The sequence below is a fragment of the Eulemur rufifrons genome, chromosome 16 (assembly GCF_041146395.1).
Source record: "Eulemur rufifrons isolate Redbay chromosome 16, OSU_ERuf_1, whole genome shotgun sequence".
NCBI classification, from domain to species: Eukaryota; Metazoa; Chordata; class Mammalia; order Primates; family Lemuridae; genus Eulemur; species Eulemur rufifrons.
Window position 1 is genome coordinate 86,791,612 of NC_090998.1, and position 18,353 is coordinate 86,809,964.

Here is an 18,353-nt window from a genome sequence, read left to right on the forward strand (position 1 = left end):
AGTCCATGGGCGTTCTCCGTGGGGGAGGTGACAAATGGTGCTCTGAGCTGCAGGCTCTGTGCCACACAGTAGGTGCTCAATAGGTGCTGGTTCAAGGATGAATGTGGCACTCACCAGGCAACCTCACTAATCCTCACAGCCACCGCATGAGGTAGATTATCATCATCCCCATTTTACAGACAGGAAACCGAGGCTCAGAGATATGGGGACTTGCCCGAGGTCACAGCCGGGGAGCTGCACAGCAGACTGAGTGGCTGTGTGAGTGACCGAGGGGGCTGGGTTTTTTGTGAGTGGGGAGCACCCAGAGTGGAGCCCTGGGCTGCCCTCTGTCTCTTTGGAGCCCTGGATCCCGGCCCCAGAGGGACCAGGACCAGCCACCTTCCCAGGGTAGGCAAAGGGACCCAAGCAGAAAGAACCAGTCTGGATTGCCAAGAGGACACAGCATCCTTTAATCATGCTGGACAAGCAGGGCAGGGGCGCAGGCAGGCTGGGGTGGTCATAGCCAGTCTTCTTGGCACTGGCTCAGGCCCTGCTCCGATGACCTGGCCACGTGGCCACGGCTCCCGTGGCTGTGAGCACCAGAGACCACCCCCGGGGCCCTCTGCCCTGGAATCTGCAGAAGCACCAATGGGTGGCGGCCGCCCCTTCCTGGGAAGGTCAGGCCACCTGGGGTGGGGGAGGGGAAGGCTAGGAGGCCACCAGGCTGCCCACCCTGGGAGAGGGAGAAGGGACAGACGCCTGCTGTCCCCTCTTTGCCTTGGCTTCCCCCGGTGCCTTTCTAGGCAGCATGGCTCAGAGGAGGGCCCCTGAATGACCTGGAATGTTGCCTGCTTCAGGTCCCCAGGCCTGAGGAGGGCTCAAAGCCTCGTGCCTTCCGTCCTGGCCCATCACCTGCTGGTGATACAGGGCAGCACCAGGCCAGAGGAGGGCTCTGTGGGTGGCAGCTGCCCACCGGGGCCTTAGCACCTTGATAAAGCCTGGAGAGTTGGGGACACTGGGCTGGCGTGAGGGGCAAGGAGGGTCAGAGAGCACCAAGGGACAGACATCTGTGTCTGACAGTGGCTGGAAGTCCTGGGAAACTGAGGCTCAGACACCGTTGGCAGGAGGGACTGAGCAGGGCCCTGGCAGAGCCCTGGGAGGAGGCTGGGAGGGGTGCCAGTGTGGAGGGTAGGAGTCCTCACGGGTCACTGCGCCAGCTGTGCCGGGAGCTGGCAGTCTGGGCTGCATTCCCCAGGGGCCCCTTCAGCCCCAAATGCCCCCAAAGTCCTGAGTCCTCTCCTCCCAGGACCCTTGACCTGGCCAAGGCCCCTCTGGGGTTTGCTTTAATGAGGGGCATTGGGCAGGAGGGTGAGGAACGGGAAGGGGGTACCCGCTACCTCGGGCAGCAGTGGGTTAGGAGAGACCTGCAGTGCCTGGACACCCAGACACAGACCTGCCCAGGACAGCCCTGCGTGTTCCCTGCGTCTGCATAACATCTCCACGTACTCCTCTGTCTCCCCACCTGGGCCGGACGGGCGCTCCCTGGGGGCAGGGGCAGGCCCGTGTCTGCCTTACCTCACCCTTCCCGGGCCGGGGCAGAGATGTGCTCAGCGTTTGGTGAGTGAGGAAAGGAACGGTGGCCGCAGAGGAGACAGAGAGAAGGCGGAGGGGCAGAGAGAGCAGGAGGGGCAGTCCTAGAGTAATGGGAGAATTCTAGAATGTTTGGAGGATTCCAGAAAGTACTGGGATGTTGGGAAAGCTCTAGAATCTGATTGGGTTACCCAAGTGTGGTTCTTAGACCGATAGCATCGGCATCACCCAGGAGCTTGTTAGAAATGCACAATCCTGGGCCCCCTCTGGACCTGTTAAACCAGAATCTGCATTTTAACAAGATCCCCACGTGATTCACGTGCACATTCAAGTGTGAGAAGTGCTGGGCTACACGGTTGGGAAAGTTCTAGAATATTTAGGTAGAAAGTTTCTTAAAATACGTCCAAAAGATGAGAGAGGAGCAGAAACCGTCTGGGAGGGATGATGGTGGTAAGGAAAGTAAGGGGGCCTCCCCAGAATGCCAGGTCCTTGGGGACCACCTGGCCTCCCCGCTCTACAGAGATGCAAACTGAGCCCTGCAGGGGACGGGACCTGCCCACGGCCACCCAGCTGAGGGGTGACCTGGAGGCACTCAGTCGTCCTCTGGCTTGATGAGGTGGCCGCTGAAAGTGATGTAGGTGTCGACGTCGTCGCTGTAGACAGCGTTCTCACGCTCGCGCTTGAACAGCCGCACCCAGACATGGTCGCCGGGCGCCAGGGCCAGCATCACGCTCTGGCTCTGCATGATGCTGCGGTCGCTGGGCTGCGCGTACAGGATGACGGCCGCCTCCTCGTTGTGCACGACGTGCACGTAGGTCTCCTTGAAGTTCCAGCTGTGCACGTTGAGGCTGAAGAAGTAGAGGCCGCGCAGGGGGGCCACAAAGCGGCCCGCGGCCATGTCGAAGTGCCCGTCGGGGTTCACGAAGACCGTGTCAAAGAGCAGCGGCTGGAAGCCCTCGCTGCTGTGCAGGGCCGCCTTGCGGCCCACCGAGAAGGCCGAGAAGCGCGTCCGGCACGGGGCACCCGGGCTGCCCATCTGCCCCTTAGAGCCCTTGGTGCCCTGTGGGCCACGGTCCCCCCGGGGACCCTCCTTGCCCAGCTTCCCTGGTGTGCCCAATGGGCCTCGGTCCCCTTTGTCACCTGTGGGACAAGTAGGGGAGAAGTCAGGGCGGGCACCTGGGCCTGCGCCAAGGAGGTCCCCACACCACATTTGTCTGCGGAAGGCTCTGAGCCTGCCCAGGCCCAGAGAAAGAGCCGGCATGTATTGAGCATCTGCTGTATACCAGACATTGCCTCCCCACCCGGCCCTCTAAGAAGACACCGTGACCATCTCCACTTCACGGAAAGGTCAAATGACTTGCCCGGGAACACCCAGCTCAGGAGCAGAAGGGGCTGCACTCAGAATCTGGTCTGTCCCCAGAGCAAACTTGTTCCCCTCGACTGGCAGGGAGGGTCTGACTGTGGTCCCCGGGAGGCCAGGCCCAGGGGCCACAGTACAAGGCCCAGGCTGGCAAGGATGTGGGTCGTGGCGGGGTGCACTGTGGGGTTCTGAAGGAGAAGCCCAAGTTCGGAGCCAGGCATTTCATGATTGGGGTCTTGGTTTTCTTGTCTGTATTTTGAAGAGGATCGTGCCCACCTCACAGGGGCATTTGTGACACTCCACAAAGTGTCCTATGGGAAAGCACTTTGCAAACTCTGCAAGCACGAGGCAGGACGGTTCACCCAGCGTGGTCCAGCCCACCTTGACCTGCCCCGGGGTCTGGTCCCCAGGGAGGAACACCCCTGCCTGGCCCCTAGTCCAGGCTGGCCTTGAACACAGGAAAAGCAGGTGGCCACCCACGCCTGGAGGGACCTGACCCCACACAGTTCCCTGCTGCCTGTCACAGTGCTGCAGCCACACCCTTGCATGGCCTAGAAGGTCCTGTGCTTCCCCAGGGTCCCCGGGACCATGGGTGGGGAAGGGGCAGAAAGGAGGGCACAGGCCCTTGGGGGAGAAGCCGGGAGGGAAAGGGGCTGTGGAGTGGCCCTGTGGAGAGCTCAGGAACTAATCTGGGCTCTGTCCCTGACGGCTGTGTGACCCCAGGAGAGCTCCTCCCCCTGTGAGACTCAGTTTCCCTATCTGCAAAGTGGGAGGCATGATAAAATGCCACACTCACAGGGCTGTTGTGAGCAAAGAGCAAAGACAGAGGCTGAGGATGCCCAGGGCCTGGCCACCGCCATCAGCCGTTCCCAGCCCCAACATGGGAAGTGATTTCCTTCCTGCCCAGTGTGAGAGGGCAGGGAGCCAGCCGTCTCCTAGATGGCCCCCAGGGCTCCCAGCTCCTGCCCTTGTCCCCTGCCTCTCTTGTCCACACCACATCAGAGGGATCTATTTGAAACCTAGGTCCAATCAGGTCTCTCCCCTGCTGAAACCCACCCCTGCTCCCCTGACCCCCCTCAGAAGAGCATGAGTCCTGACTGTGGCCAATAAAGACAAGGCCCTGCACAATCTGAGCCCTGTCACCTCTCCCACACCGCTCCTGAAACACTCCAGGCCCAGCCCTGCCCCAGGCCCAGGCTGACCACTCCATGCAGTGTGCAATCCTGTGCCCAGACCTGCCCTCTCAAAGCCCCTCACCCCAACTTCCTTTGCATCTCCCAGAGCATTTATCACCATCGAACATTCGGTCCCATTAACTTAGGGAATATGTTCATTGCTCATTGCCCACCCCCTTGAGAAAGGAGCCCAGGTCGTAAGCATCTTTGCCTGGTTTGGTCCCAACATCCTCAGCGTTCAGAACAGTCCTGCCACACAGTGGGGACTCAGCTCCACATGCACGGGTTGGGACAGTTCTCTGTGCTGGGGTCTCCTGCTCCCCCTCTCCCCTGGCCCTCCCTGCCCCCACCAGGCAGGCTGGGTACTCACCCTTCAGGATGGTGATGTTAATGTACGGCCTGACCTCAGGCAGGAGATATGGGAGGGCGGACGGAGAGGCTGGGGACACATCAGCAGCATCGGCAGGAGCCAGGGAGTCACAGCACCGTCGGCAGCCCCCAGTGGGGGTGGAGGCCACAGTTTCCCCGGAGGTGGGCTCTTCTGTGGGGACCCCGAACACCAAAAGAGGGAGCAGGAGTGCAGCCCAGAGGGGACCCAGGGTGGCTATCCCCATAGTGACCTGGAACAAGGAAGGAGGGACAGGAACTATATTTCACTCAACATCTATGATGTGCCAGTGCCCGGGGTGGCCCCTGCTACCCCCAGCAAGTGGGGACATAACTCGGGAGGGAGTGTGATTGCCCCCAGTTAACAGACAAGAAGACTGAGGCCTGCACAGGGAAGCAAGTCCCCATTAGGAGACTGGAAGCAGGGCAGATCTGGATGCTGAGTCCCTGGCACCCAGTCCACAGAGGCTTCTGCCACTCCCGTGCCTGGAAAGGGGGAAGGTCCTCTGCACAGCCACAGCCAAGACGAGGGTCCCAGGAGGCCTTTGCTGGGGGCCGGTGAGAAGATGGCCCAGCTGCCCATGACTGGTAACCACTGAGACCGTCAAATGCTTTTCCCACCCTCGAGCCTCTCTCTGGCTTGTTTTCTTGGCATTGACTCCACCATCAATTAGTGGACACAAGGGACAAACACAAAGGACTCTGCAAGCTTGTTCCCAGGGGAGAGGACGTGTGCCTGAGCCTACACTCTGGCACGAGAACTCCATGGTTCTGACAAGGGAGACGGGAGGGTTCATTTATTCCAGCAGACAGGAAGCAACGTGCGTGAGAGAAAATGAGCAGGGCTATTCGTGGTGATGCTATGACTGCGTTGTTGAGAGATCAGGAGCAGATGCACTGAGTCGTGGACTGCAGGCCATCACTGGCCTTTACAGTGCCTTCGTGCAAAGTAGAAGGCAATGCCCCTCTGGACGGACAAATTAGAAACAAAAAAGAAGTCCCCTTTGGAGGAATGCAAAGCTGAGGATGTGCAGCTTGGCAAGGGCTGGTGCTAGCCCACTTCACCCTTCAGCACCTTTGTGCAGTCAACATCCTAAACGGCCTTACCCAGAAGCCCGGCCGGGAAAGCTCCAGAGAGAGTTAATTCATTGGAAGGTGGTTATGTCAATCATCATAGACCTGCCAATCAGCTGCCAAGGTGGTAAACTGAAGTTGGGGGCAGGACTAGGAGGCCTGGAAAATTCAAAGGAGCAGAGAAGTTCAAGGGTTTGGGAGGATCTGTCTTTGGCCTTGGCCAAGAAAGGGGTCCAGAGTTCCAGGAGAGGGGCAGGAAATAGCCTGGACACCAGGCTCTGGAGACAGGCCCAGGGCTGGTGGGCAGGAAGCCAGGCAAAGAGCCTTTGAGGTGGTGGCAGCCTTTGGGGGCTGGCGGTGAGTTATCGCAGAATCAGAAACTCGGCTTTTGAAACCAGACTGGTTTTTACACTTCTGGCGTTTCTTTGTTTATTTCCTTTTTGTTCTCCTTTAACATTTAGTACAATTCAAAAATATTTTTCTGTGGTTAATACATGTAGAGAAGATAAAATTATTACTGTTTAAAACACCAGACTATCTCACTGGGCACTGAGGTAACGGCGGGTTTGGAGGGGCAGGAGCCCCGTCCTCCTCCCCCCCACCCCAGCTGGGTGGTAAGAGGAGGTGGGGCGGGCAGCCTGCAGAGCCACCCACCCTTTCCTGGAGGGCCCTTCCCAAGCTCCGCTCTGCCCACCCTGGTCAGGTCTCCGGGCTCTGCAACACAAGGCAGGTGGCAGCCTCAGAGGGCCACATCATCCCTCTCTGACATTGTCATCCTCACCTTTTACTTGTAAACTACAGATCCCAGTGGTTTTGAGAAGAGCAAAATTCCTTTCTTTTTCCTGGCCACAGATGTGACTTCATGAGACAAGCTAAGGTCTCAGAGTCAGAACTGGGATCCCAGAGTAGTTTACAAGCTGTGCGACCTATGGCTAGTGGCCTACCCTCCTTGGGCTTCCCACTCCTTGACACTTGCAAGGAGATGACACCACCACCTCCTTCCCAGGTTATCTGAGAGGACTTCAGGGCAGGAAAAGTGCCTGAATTGCAAAAGACTTTTCAAAAGTATGTTCTGACCTCTTCCCTGTGTCTGCATGGGATGGGAAGAAACAGAACTTCCCCCAGAGGATTGGCATGGTTTGGTGACATTTCTGTTTCCCATTGGCCCCAGCCAGATGGGAGTCAAAAGCTCAGAGACACAGATCCTGGCCTGAGGGGCAGGAAGCAGGAAGCCTTTAACAAGAGGAGTAAGAACCACAGCTAGGATCGCTGACTAGCTGGGGGGGTGGTGGGGAGGGTGCCAGGCAGGGACCAAGTGTGGGGGACCATGCTATCAGGGGGACTTTTGAGGTCCCTGCTGCTTCCACTGGCGGTTTGGGACCTCTCTGGGGGAGAGAGGTGGCAGGGCAACCCTTCTCGGTCCAGGGTCCAGGTAAGCCCAGCCGAGCTGAGCTGGCCTGTGTCCAGGCAGGGCGGTACAAGCCAGGAACAAGGGGGGCTCCGCAGGGCAGGAGGGAGCGGGGAAGGGAGAGCCTGAGAGGCTGGCAGGTCAGAGGGAGAGAGCAGGGCCCCGGATTTGTCCAGGAAGTGAGGAGGGAGGAGAGGAGTCCCAAGAGCCTCAGGTCACTCACCTTGTGTCCCACGGCCTCCCGCTTGGCTCACGGATCCTGGGCCACTGCAGGGCCTCTGGCTCCTTGGCCCATGTCAGCAGCACTAAGTGGCTGCTGGCCCAGAACCCCAGGCCCAGCTGGGGAGGGCGGGAGGAAGGGATGCAGGGAGGCAGGGCCAGGGCGGGAGCCGCTGAGCTGGCTCCCAGCGCCCCTCCTCCTGCTCCCTCCCTCCGGCCTCAGGCTCTGCCAGACCGAGGGGATTTCCTTTCCTTAACTCTTTGGTGGGCCACGGGGGTCTTGTTTCATTCAAAGGCCTAGACAGTAGGAGCAGGCAGGGGTCTGAGGTCCCTTCTTGTGTGGACGGGGAGCCTGCTAGCTCTTTCTTCCTCTGTTGTAACACCTCACCCTGCAGTGATGGAGCAAGAACGCCAGTCCCTGGGTCCCTCCTGCCTGTCTGCTGAGTGCATGAGCGAGCGTGACCTCCTCAGGTCACACCGTGTGAGCGCGGCAGCCAGGGCAGTCCCCCACGCCCATGTACACCAAAGTCCTCCTCTCTGGAACTCTGCCAATGGTATTGGTTCATCCTCCCAGTCTTCTAGAGCCCAAAAAGCTCACAGGGGGCAGCCTGCGTGCCCCTGGGTCTGGGCAGCGTCCTGCCTCAGTTTCCTTCCGTTGAGCCTGGGGGAAGTTTGGCGAAGGCTGCAGCCCTGGCTCTTTGCCCTGGTTTCTGGGGCCAGAGATCTCTGTGCAAAGACAAGTGCCTTGTGTTAGGACTTACTGCCTGGGCCAGGCCTGGCTCTCTAGGGCCTTTTGGTCCCCACAGGGTATCTCTGTCCATTGTTTCAACTAGTCCCACCCCAGCCTCAGGACAGCTGGGAGAGGGAGCTGGAGCTGGCAGCCGAAGTGACTTGCCCAGGGCCACACGGCTAGCGGAGGGGAGCCCACCACCCTACAGAGGGAAGGCTCTCCAACCCACTGGGGTGCCCACCACCCTTGAGCATGGGGACGAGGCCAAGGCTTTCGTTCAGGGCCAGCCCCGGAGGAGGGAGGCGCAGGGGTGCAGAGACCTGAGGGGTACATACTCAAGTCCGGGGCTTTAGGTGCTAAACCCCAGTCACCGCTTATAGCTAGGCAAAGTGTTCTTGGCCAGGGCTCATCTCCTGGCCTCAGATTCCCTATTTGGGGGACAATCAAATAGCAGAATATCCTGGAAGATCCTAAGAGATGATCTAATCTGATTCCTTAATCTGACCAGCAGGGACACTGTGGTCCAGAGAGGACAAGTCTTTGGCCCAAGGTCGCACAGCACACTGCAGTCCAAGCTGGGATGAGAGCTAGACCCTCCTGACTTCTAGCCTTGTGCTGTTTCCCTTCCCAACCCGACCTGGAGTGGCCCAGGTCTATTCAGGGGTCCAAGGCGGCCGGAAGGAGAGCAGACTGAAGGACTGTGGCCACAGTGAACACCAGCAGGCCCGCACCGGCCCTGCCCGCTACGTGGCCCTGCCCCAGGCAGCATTCCCAGGGCACGGAGCCAGGGCTGCGGCTGGAGCCACCTCCCTGCTGCCACAGAGGGAAAAGGGCTGAGTCAGCAGCTCTGGAGGGAGCCAGCTCCTGGCTGTCTCTGACCCCTGGGGCTGAGAAAGCCTGACCTTGTGAGGAAAGGGGGATGGAGAGAGAAGACCGATGGGGGTTGGAGAGAACCAGGCTGGAGCCACAGGAACGGTTTTGTCAAGGCGGACTGTGTGCCCACACTGTGTACCATGCCGCACTCAGCAACCCGTCTGCAGGGGAAGCCTGTTCATCTCATTTAACAGGTAAGGAGGCTGGCTGGAAAGGCAGGTGACTCGCCAGGTTCTAGGGCCAGCTCCTTTGGCTCCCAGCCATGCAACGCCCCGGAGAAGGCCCCCCTGTCTCCCTTGGTCCAGGGCAGTGGCTAGGGACAGAGCTGACAAGAGAGCAGAACTCTGGAATATGACACTTCAATATTTTCCTTCCCACTGTCTTTTGCCATGCCTGAAAATTCCTCCATTTGCGGGTCATCTCTTAGTTGCCCAGCCGTTTGAGGATCTTCTCAGGGGTCGGGTGGCCTGCAGGCAGAGCTCCAGCCCTGGTTATGACTCAGTTCTACCTCCTCCTAGCTGTGTGATCTTAGGCAAATTTCTTTACCTCTCTGAGCCTTTTTGTCCCTGGGCCATGTGGACATGAGGAAGCCAGGACCATCTGAGCAGCCTGGCGGCATCCCCAGTGGGGGTGCCCCAAACTGGCCACCCATGAGCGCTGCTCCCTGGCTAAACCCTGCATATGGTGGTGGGGGGTGCCCACTCTCCTCATGCACACCCCGGCTGAAGCCTGGGACCCAGGACGACAGCACAGCCAGGAGGAGCAGCTGGCCCAGGATGCCCTCGTCACCCTGCCGTAACTCCCCTCAGCAAAGGTGTGACCCCAAGGCAAAAGGCCTGACCCCTTGTCACCGAGGCCAGAAACCCAGGGCACACACCCTGTATCTCTCCAGCCACCCCACTTCATCCCCCACTCCCGAAGACAGCTTTGACGCCCACCAGGTCCTGTTCTGAGATCTAATCCTTCCACCAACGCTCTGCGGCAGGCACAATTATTACCTCGTCTGTCCACTTTACAGACGAGGATAACCAGGCACAGACTGCCTGGGAGCCAAGCCCCAGCCACCGTGCTGTACCATCTGGCCACACTGCAGCCCAGGGTCAGCGGAAGGTGTAAAAACAGGCACATTCCGTCAGCACTTGCAAACCATCGTGTGCTTCAGGTAGTTAACAGACAAAATGTGTGCCTGTCAAAAAAGAGAACTAGAGTCACAGATCTAATTGTTCAAGCAGTTATCAATTTAAACAAAGGACACCGTGAGCGCCACCTGCCGGGGAGAGCCGTCGCGCCCACCCGGCCCCCCGCCCAGCCCACCGGCCCCAGACCCTTCTTGGCGAACAGAGGGGCGGGGTGGGCTGGGCGCCCATTCTCTCACTTCTCGCCCCAAATCCAGCATCTCCGCAAAGTGGGCAGAGGGTCCAAAAGGACCCTCCCTCTGCCCGGCAGCTCCCCGCTCCCTCCCGCGGGCAGAGCCCCAGCCCCGGTTCTGCAGAATCCCACACACACTGACGAGCCCAGTGGCCCCGGGTGAACTTCGCTCTCTGGATTCAGCTTCTCCGTCTGATCCCACTGGCGTTAGGCCAAGTTGGGCGAGTTGGATCACATTTTACAAAACGGGAACTGAATCCCCAAGACACCCAGGGAAGGGCAGCGCCAGCGCCGTCCGAGGCCCTCTGCACCCCGACGAGGCCCCTAGTCACTGTTAGAGGGGGAAACTGAGGCTCAGACACACTGGGGGCCAGCAGCCGTCTCCCTCCCACGGCCGACTAGTGGCAGAGCCAGGATGATGGGGCTGGCGCCGGCGCGGGCGCCAACCTCTCCGCGGCAAAAGTGAGAGGGACGACTCCCCGAAGCCAGGGAGCAGAGCCGAACAAGGCCGAGCTCGGCCGAGTCTGGCCGAATGTTGCCGAGTACAGCCGAGCAGAGCCGAATGAGGCCGAGCGGATCCGAGTGTGGCCGAATCTGGCCCGCGGAGAGGAGCCCCTGGGCGGACGCCGCTCGGCGAGGGGGCGAGGCCTGAGGTCCCGCGGCGCCCCCTGCCGGGCATAGAGAGCACAGCGCTCGCGGAGGCCACCCTTTGGGGCGGGGCAGTCCTGCGATAGTCCTGTGAGATGGGGTGGGGAGCCCACTTTACAGATGAAGAAACTGACGCTCAGAGAGGTTCCGAGGCTGCCTCAAAGGGACTCAGCTAAGAAGTGGTGGAGCTGGGGTTCGAACCTGAGTGTGTGCCAAGGGCTCACCTGCCACGGCCGCCCACGTAAGCGGGCGTTGTGTGTGTTTCCTTTTCCCCTGATAGCTGCTGTTTATTATGGCCAGAGCCGGAGAGACCCTCCCTTCAGAGGAGCAGGCGGAAGGTCCCGGCAGAGCTCAGAGGCGACCCACGGTCTCACAGAGGGAGCGACTAGCCGGGCTCAGGGCCGTGCGGGCCACGGCCGGGTGTGCAGCGCCAGCAGTTCCCATGAGCAAATATTGACACACTTGCTGCATTAAAGCAGGTCGAAGGGCTGAGAGGCCATGTCCTGTACCTTCTCCAGCAGGGCTCTCGTACAGCCCACCTTCACCCAAGGCCTCAGTTTCCCCACCTGGAACAAGATGGTGGTAGAGGAAATGGGCGCTGGGGGCACATGAGCCAGAACTCAAAGTGTCTGGGACCCTGGAGGACACTGAATGTGGCCTGGCCACTCTCTTTGAGCCTATGAGAAAGTGAAGGCTGGCCTCACCCTTAGCACACACGTGTGCACGCGTGTGCGTCCGTCATTCACCCCTGTGTGCACACTGCCCTGGTCTGCTAGGCGGGCCTGTGCCAGGGCTGCAAAGCTTGCTGGGGGTGGCTGGGCCTCTGGGAAGCAACTGAGGTCCCGGTGGGGACTGGCTTGCCCCTCTGCCTGTCGAGTCTTCCCTGAGGACGTTGCCATGGCCCAGTGGCCACCAGGGAGCTGACAACAGTGTCCTCAGCTCTCCCCCCTCCCCTCATCATGCCTGTCCACCCATCCCCCATTTTCATAGTTTTTAAAAATTATGGGCACTGGCCTAGAGGTTGGGAAAAAAGTGTTTTGGGTCCTGTTCCTGGTGCTGTAACCCTGGGCAAAGTCACATAGCCATGCTGGGCCCCACTGCCTTCAGCTGTGAAATGAGTATCAGAGCTGTCATCAGGGCCTGGAAGGTCTCCCACCCCGCCCTGTAGACAAACTCTGGTCCCCAGTTGCACTTGGCTGGGCTCTAACCCCTCCTGGGGAGGCTTCCACCCCACCCGCAGATGGATTCTTGCTTCTGTAAAAGCACTTCCCGTGTCTATTTGACACTTACACGGTACCTGTGGCACGCCAGAACTCTTCTAAGCAGTTTACAAATATTAACTCATTTAAACCTCCTAACAACAGGGACAACTGCTCTCATCTTCATCTCAGAGAGGAGGACACAGGCCCAGAGAGGTTAATTAACTGGCTCATAGTCAAACAGCTACCGAACAATGAGCCGGGATTCAAACCTAGGCAGTCCCAGAGTCTGTGTGCGTAAGGAACCGCCCTCTGTACCTCTCATCTGTGCTGTCACTTCCTTGACTTCTAGAAGCCAGGCCTTGTACTCCACTTCTCCGCCCTCAGCTTTCTGCAGCTGGCAGCCACCCAGTAGCTGCTGAAGGAAGGAATGAGTGGGTCAATCCAGAGGTCTCCCCAGAGACCCAGGAGGGGAGGGGCTGTGATTTCTGTTTTGCAGGTGGGGAATTGTGTTAGTTTGCTCTGGCGGCTTAACAAAGTACCACAAACTGGGCGAGTTTAACAAAGGAAATTTATTCTCACAGTTCTGGAGGCTGGCAGTCCGAGACCAAGGCCTCAGCTCGGCTGCTTCCTTCCGAGCCTGTGAGGGAAGGAGCTGCTCCCGGCCTGTCTCCTGGCGTCCGGGTGTTTGCTGGCAATCGTCAGTGTCCTTGGCTCGCAAAAGCATCACTCTGGTCTTCACCTTCATGTTCACATGACATCTCCCTGTGTGCCTGTCTGTGTCCCAATCTCCCCTTTTTAAGGACACCAATCACATTGGATTAGGAACCCTCCCTACTCCGGTAAGACCTCATCTTAACTACCTACCTCGGCAATGACCTGATTTCCAAAGGTCACATTCCAAGGTACCGGGAGTCAGGACTTCAACATATGAATGGGGGGAATATTCAGCCCATCACAGGGATTAATGCCCTGGAGGCCCGTATGACACAGCCTGTGTCCCTGAAGCATCTCACTGCTACCTTCTTCCCTCGCTCACTGGGCTCCTCCATGCTCGGGGCCTTAGCACGTGCAGGTCCCTCTGCCTGGCACACTTAGGCTCAGACTTCTGCTCTCGCTGCAGCCCCACCGACCCCCCTGAGGCTCCCGGAGCGCTTTGCACTTTTCCCTCCCCAGTGAGCCCAACAAATAGTGACACGTTCACCGTGTGGTGGCTTGTGAGCACTGTGAGCATGGGAATCGTGTTGTTTGCCTCCACTGTGCCCCCGGCCAGTGGCAGGGCCTTGCATACAGCTGGTGATCAGAAAAGCCTTTGTTAACGAAATGAGTCATGTCCAGAGAGGTGAAGTAAATGGCCCAAGGCCACACAGTAGGTTTGTGGCACAGTGGGGCCCAGGGCCCAGGCCTCCGACTGTGGGTCCCACGACTTGTAGGGGCCGCATCCCCCCTGCAGCCTGCCAGCAGACCCCCCAGTGCCGGGGAGTGCCCCGAGGCCTTGGCAGGATGGAGGCCTTGTACAACTCCAGGGCAGTGTCCCCCATATTATAGCCTGAGCTTCTTGCTGTGTTTTCTTCTGTGTCTGGAGTCCTGTGGAGGCCGAGCTGTCACCTCCCATGGGACACTGGCCTCCATCTGCCCCACCCCTTCTAGGTGAAGAGGATCCCAAAGATCTGGGGGCCTCGGCTCTCTCTGCTCCCAGCCCTGCAGACTTCCAGCTCCTTCCTGATAATGCTGATGCTAACATAAAAAGTCCTGGTCCAGAGCAGGGTGGCCATGGGCTGTTGCCTGGCAACCGCCTCTGAGAGACAAGTTCAAGGTAAGGACTTCGGTGGCTGAAGAAGAGGAGTCAGGCAAGGTGGGTTGTCACCACTCCTCGCTCCCTGCTCAAGCTCACAACCACAGAGCCTCCCCCAACCCACAGATTCTAGCCCCAAACCCCAATACGAGCTCCTTCAGCCCCCCATACCCCCACACTCGTTTATTCGGGGCCACCACATTGTACAATTTCACAGGAGGCTGGAGTCACAGGGTGGAGTACCCTGGAACTGTGAAATGCAATGGCCCCCTTTGTGCATTCGTTCCGGATACTCATCGGAAGGGCCCACACCTGCACGGCTAGGCCCTGGAAACACAGACACGCCCTGGGAGGGACAAGGCTATCAGACACACACACGTGTGGGGGACAAGGACATCTACACACGTGCGTGCACGTGAGATGCACAGGGAGTGGCACCCAGTGTGGTGGGGGAGCTGGGGCTGTGGGAGCCCGTGGAGGGATCCTGGCCCAGACGGCGACTCCCACGCCACACTCAGGCCCCAGCGGTTCCTCTGCTCCCACCGCACACACCCCTGCCCCACGTGAGGCCCCAGTGCACGTTCACTCACGGATATGGCTGAGCACCTACTGTGCACCCTGCACTGTGCTCACACAAACCTTCATACACATGTGATCACAGCCAGAAAAGGCAGCCACACACAGTGAACCCTGCACACACCCAGGCTGCTGTTGCTACTGCCTGGCCCACCTCCCCTTGCCATTGGCGGGCTGTCCCTGACCACCCCTATCCTGCTCCCCAGGTCGTACCTTCTCTCTACTGGCAGCATAGGCACATGACCCACACCTGGCCAATCATGGCACCCTATCACCTTGTCTTTGGTGATTGGCCTAGGGGACCATCATGTGACCCAATTGGAGCCAATCGGCTTTCTTCCATGAGATTTGCTATTTAGGTAATAGGGAGGAAGGAGATCTGCTTTTGGATCAAGATCTATAAGGATGTGGGTCCACGCCCGTCAAGGGTATCTTCTACGTTCCCTGGAGGGCCTGGCTCTGGGAGGCCACACATGAAGAGGCCAGGGTGCACAGAGCCCACACACACCGGCACATTCACACCCTTCTGTACCCACGGCGTCTGGCAGAGGGACTGGCCAGGCCACGATGCTGTTGTGTATCGCCATCTTTATTGACAAGAGCTAGGGGCAGAAGCAGCAAGGATTTCCTAACTGGCCTCCCCATTATCCTCGCAGGACATTGCTCATCTGCCCAGGAGTCAGGAAGGCAGGGTCAGGCAGAAAAGGCTGGAATGCCAGGGGTCCCTTCTTCCTCAGATGCTCAGACCCTCCTCAGGGGACCCCCAGACCACATCCCAGGGCTGGGCCTCCAGCCCCCAATCTCCATGGAATCTCTGGTTTTGTGAACACACTTCCCCTCTGAGGGTCCTGCACTGTCCCTGAACCCTGCCTCCCTGCCCCTTGGCCTCTGACCCCCAACTCCCCATGTCTCATGGCCTGCAGTGTCCACACCCCAAGAGCCAGACACAGAGAGGCTACTTGATGAATTGGGGTGGGGGTTCAGGACAAGCCTGGGAGTGCGGAGGGCATCCATTGCAGTGAGCCTGGCAGTTTATCCAGCATGACTCATTTTGCTCCCCAAGTCCCAGAAGGCAGACAAGCTGGGATAACCACCTCCATCTTATGATGGGGAAACTGAGGCCCAGAGAGGCCAAGGCTAGCCAAGGACCCTGAGGTGGGCTGAAGATCCAGGTCTCCAAAATTCTGGTTCCTATGCTTTCCCTGAGGACCCCCTGCCCTCTGCAGGGGGTGGGGGTGGAGGGATTTCTCAGAGGTGCCACCCTTGCTAGGGCAAGCCCTACCACGGCTTGAGGGGTTCTCTCCAGGAGGAAGTCCGGGCCCAGCCTTGGACAGTGGCTACTCCCCGTGGTTCCATTCCAGACCCCTCTTGTCCTGGAAGCCCCCAGGAACATAGACGATAGGGAGGCCTGTTCCCCTACTCACCAGGGGCTCACCACTCTCCCAATGTGGCCTCCGTCAAGGCCTGAACCCTTCTTTCTGCCACTCCCAGGCCCTCGAGGGGCTGCCGCCCTGTGCGTTAGCTCACCCACTGGGTCGTGCAGCTTCTCCTTGACGCTGGTCGGGCCAGGCATCAGCGACTCTGATTCATAGATGCTGCAACTGCGCTCAGCCCACAGGGGCCACAGATGGCTCCAAGAAACAGACCTGTCGTCCTCCCTCCTGCTCCTTCTCCCTCCTCTTCCTCTTATCTCCTCCTCATAGCGCTGCTCAGACACTGTCTTTCCATGCCAGTCCACGTGGGTCCCTGCCTGGGTCTCCAGGAGGGGAAGAGAGAGGTCGCAAGCAGACAAACAGGGCAGGTCCCACTATGGGGAGGCTCTTGGAAGCCTTCAGAGACCTGAGGATGCCCCCACCCCAATTCCAGCCACAAGACCCAAAGCAACCTGCCTTAGGGATCAGGTAGCTGACCTCAACAGGGCCCCTGAGCCAGGCTTTGGGTGGCCTAGGCTTATGCAGTTTGGGGTCCCTCTTTAAGAAAAGGAATACAAAATTACAGTACAAAATTAGATGCAGGGCCTCAAAAGAGCCCAAGCAGTAAGGGACCCTGAAGCTGGACACCATTAGCTTCCTAGAAAGTTCACCTCTTCTCCTCGTGTCCAGGAGCACAGGAGCTCCAGCTCTGGGTGTCTGGGCCAAGAGGGCCTGGAGGTTACCGAGTTGTCCGGCAGGGGACAACTGAAAGAGCGCAGCCGGCCCAAGGCCTCACAGCCCACGGGGGAGCACTGACCCAGGCCTGAGCACTTCCAGCCCCTCCTCCCCCCAGGTTAGACTTTCTTCTGTGTGGGGCTCCAGCCCACCCCCAGCATCTCCTGTGTCCCTGACCCTGAGCCCGGGAAATCCAGGCCTCTGAGGGCCAAGATTCAGGCTGGTCCCCCCAGGATGCTCCGTCTCTGGGAGGCAGGCCAGCCTGCACTCAGCCTTTACCCCGGCCCTGCTCAGCAAGGTCAGCCCAGCAGCGATGCCCACCAGACCTCTCGCCTGACAAAGCTCATCCAGACCGCTTACTCCTATCCCTGAGTCACAGACGAGGAAATGAGGCCCAGAGAGTAGAAGTGACCTGCCCAAGGTCACGCAGTAAGTCTCGGCAGCAGTGGGGTCAGAGCCCAGGCCTCTGAACATCCCAGCATGGGTCTCTGGCACCTAGGGCAGCATGCCCCAGGCACACCCATGGCCTCTGTCCCTTCCTCGGGCCACCCTGGCCCTCCCCAGGCCCCTACAGGTAGCTGATGTGCAGCGTGCTGGACTTCTCCCCAGCTGAGGGCTCCTGGGGCAGGAACTGCCGCTCCTTGCCAGCCGCTCTGCTGGGCGGCCGCTCCTGCCCGCTGCTGCCAGGCTGTGTGATCTGGCTGACCCGGCTATTCTCCTCCTTCCCCTTCCCCTGCGCCCCTCCCTCCTCCCCATCCTCTTCCCCATCCTCCTCCTCGGTCTTCTCTGGAGGCCCCACAGTGGGCTCCTGGTTGCACACACGGCGGGAAGGCCGCAGCAGGACCCTGCGGAAGCCCTGCTTGAAGCGGTAGGAGAGGAAGCCGTAGAGGATGGGGTTGGCACAGCTGTTGGCATAAGGCAGCGCCACCACCAGGAAGTAGAGGCCAAAGAAGGCAGGCTCCTCGGGCAGCGGGCACACCACGTTGACAATGTTGAGCACGTAGAAGGGCATCCAGCAGAGGACGAAGAGCGCCACCACGGCCACCACCATGCGTGTGACCCTGCGCTCAGAGTTCCGTCGCCGCTGGCACGAGGGTGCCCACACCCGCCGCCCAGCCGAGCGCACCTTCACCACGATGAGCAGGTAGCAGAGACAGATGACCAGCAGCGGCCCGAAGAAGCCCAGCGCAGCCGTGTAGATGATGAAGCCGGCCCGCCAGGCTGCCGCCGGCTCGGGCCACTGCATGTGACAGGTGCTCATGCCATGGGGCACACCCGAGAAGACCACCACGGGCAGCACCACCACAGCTGAGGCCACCCAGACGGCTGCACTGACCGTGCGGGCCACGGGCGCTGTGCGCCAGCGGGCCGAGCGGGTGGGGTGCACCACGGCCAGGTAGCGGTCCACGCTCATGACGGTGAGACAGAAGATGCTTGTGAACTGGTTGATGCCGTCCACGGCCATGACCAGGCGGCACATGAGGGAGCCAAAGGGCCAGTAGGACAGAGCGTTCTGGGCAGCCAGGAAGGGCAGCCCCAGCATGAAGAGCTCATCAGCCAGCGCCAGGTTGAGGATGTAGACGTTGGTGACCGACGGGCTGGTCGTGTGCCTCAGGACCACGTAGATGACCAGCGAGTTGCCCAGCAGGCCCACCACGCACACCACCAGGTAGACCAGTGGGATCAAAACGCCACTGACGGCCAGCCCTGCCGGGCTTGGGCCCACCGACACGTTTCCCAGGGTGGCATTCAGGGGCCAGGCCGAGGAGGCATTCTCGGGTTCCGGGGTCGTGGGCACCAATGAAGGATAGCCAGGGGTGTCCAT

At 59.7% G+C, this 18,353-nt stretch overlaps 2 protein-coding genes across 3 annotated transcripts; both read right to left on the reverse strand.

Annotated features, from left to right (window-relative positions):
- Nucleotides 1-447: 447 nt before the first annotated feature.
- C1QTNF6 (C1q and TNF related 6) lies at nucleotides 448-11,057 on the reverse strand. 2 transcript variants are annotated; one of them, XM_069490047.1, is made up of 3 exons: nucleotides 11,036-11,057; nucleotides 4,475-4,724; nucleotides 448-2,709 (listed from the first exon to the last, which is right to left on the reverse strand). In XM_069490047.1, the coding sequence occupies exons 2-3, from the start codon at nucleotides 4,716-4,718 to the stop codon at nucleotides 2,162-2,164; spliced, it is 792 nt and encodes a 263-aa protein (XP_069346148.1). In that variant the 5' UTR covers nucleotides 4,719-4,724; nucleotides 11,036-11,057; the 3' UTR covers nucleotides 448-2,161. The 2 variants fall into 2 exon arrangements, with proteins under 2 accessions (XP_069346148.1, XP_069346147.1); XM_069490046.1 differs by lacking the exon at nucleotides 11,036-11,057 and adding an exon at nucleotides 7,197-7,592.
- Nucleotides 11,058-17,096: 6,039 nt separating this feature from the next.
- On the reverse strand, nucleotides 17,097-18,353 carry SSTR3 (somatostatin receptor 3). Its single transcript, XM_069491543.1, has one exon. The coding sequence runs from the start codon at nucleotides 18,351-18,353 to the stop codon at nucleotides 17,097-17,099; it is 1,257 nt and encodes a 418-aa protein (XP_069347644.1).

Coding starts and splice junctions, on each gene's coding strand:
- C1QTNF6 (XM_069490047.1), bottom strand. CDS start 4,718: ATGGGGATAGCCACCCTGGGTCCCCTCTGGGCTGCACTCCTGCTCCCT. Junction 2,710..4,474: donor TAACATCACCATCCTGAAGG/GTGAGTACCCAG, acceptor CTTGTCCCACAG/GTGACAAAGGGGACCGAGGC.
- SSTR3 (XM_069491543.1), bottom strand. CDS start 18,353: ATGGACACCCCTGGCTATCCTTCATTGGTGCCCACGACCCCGGAACCC.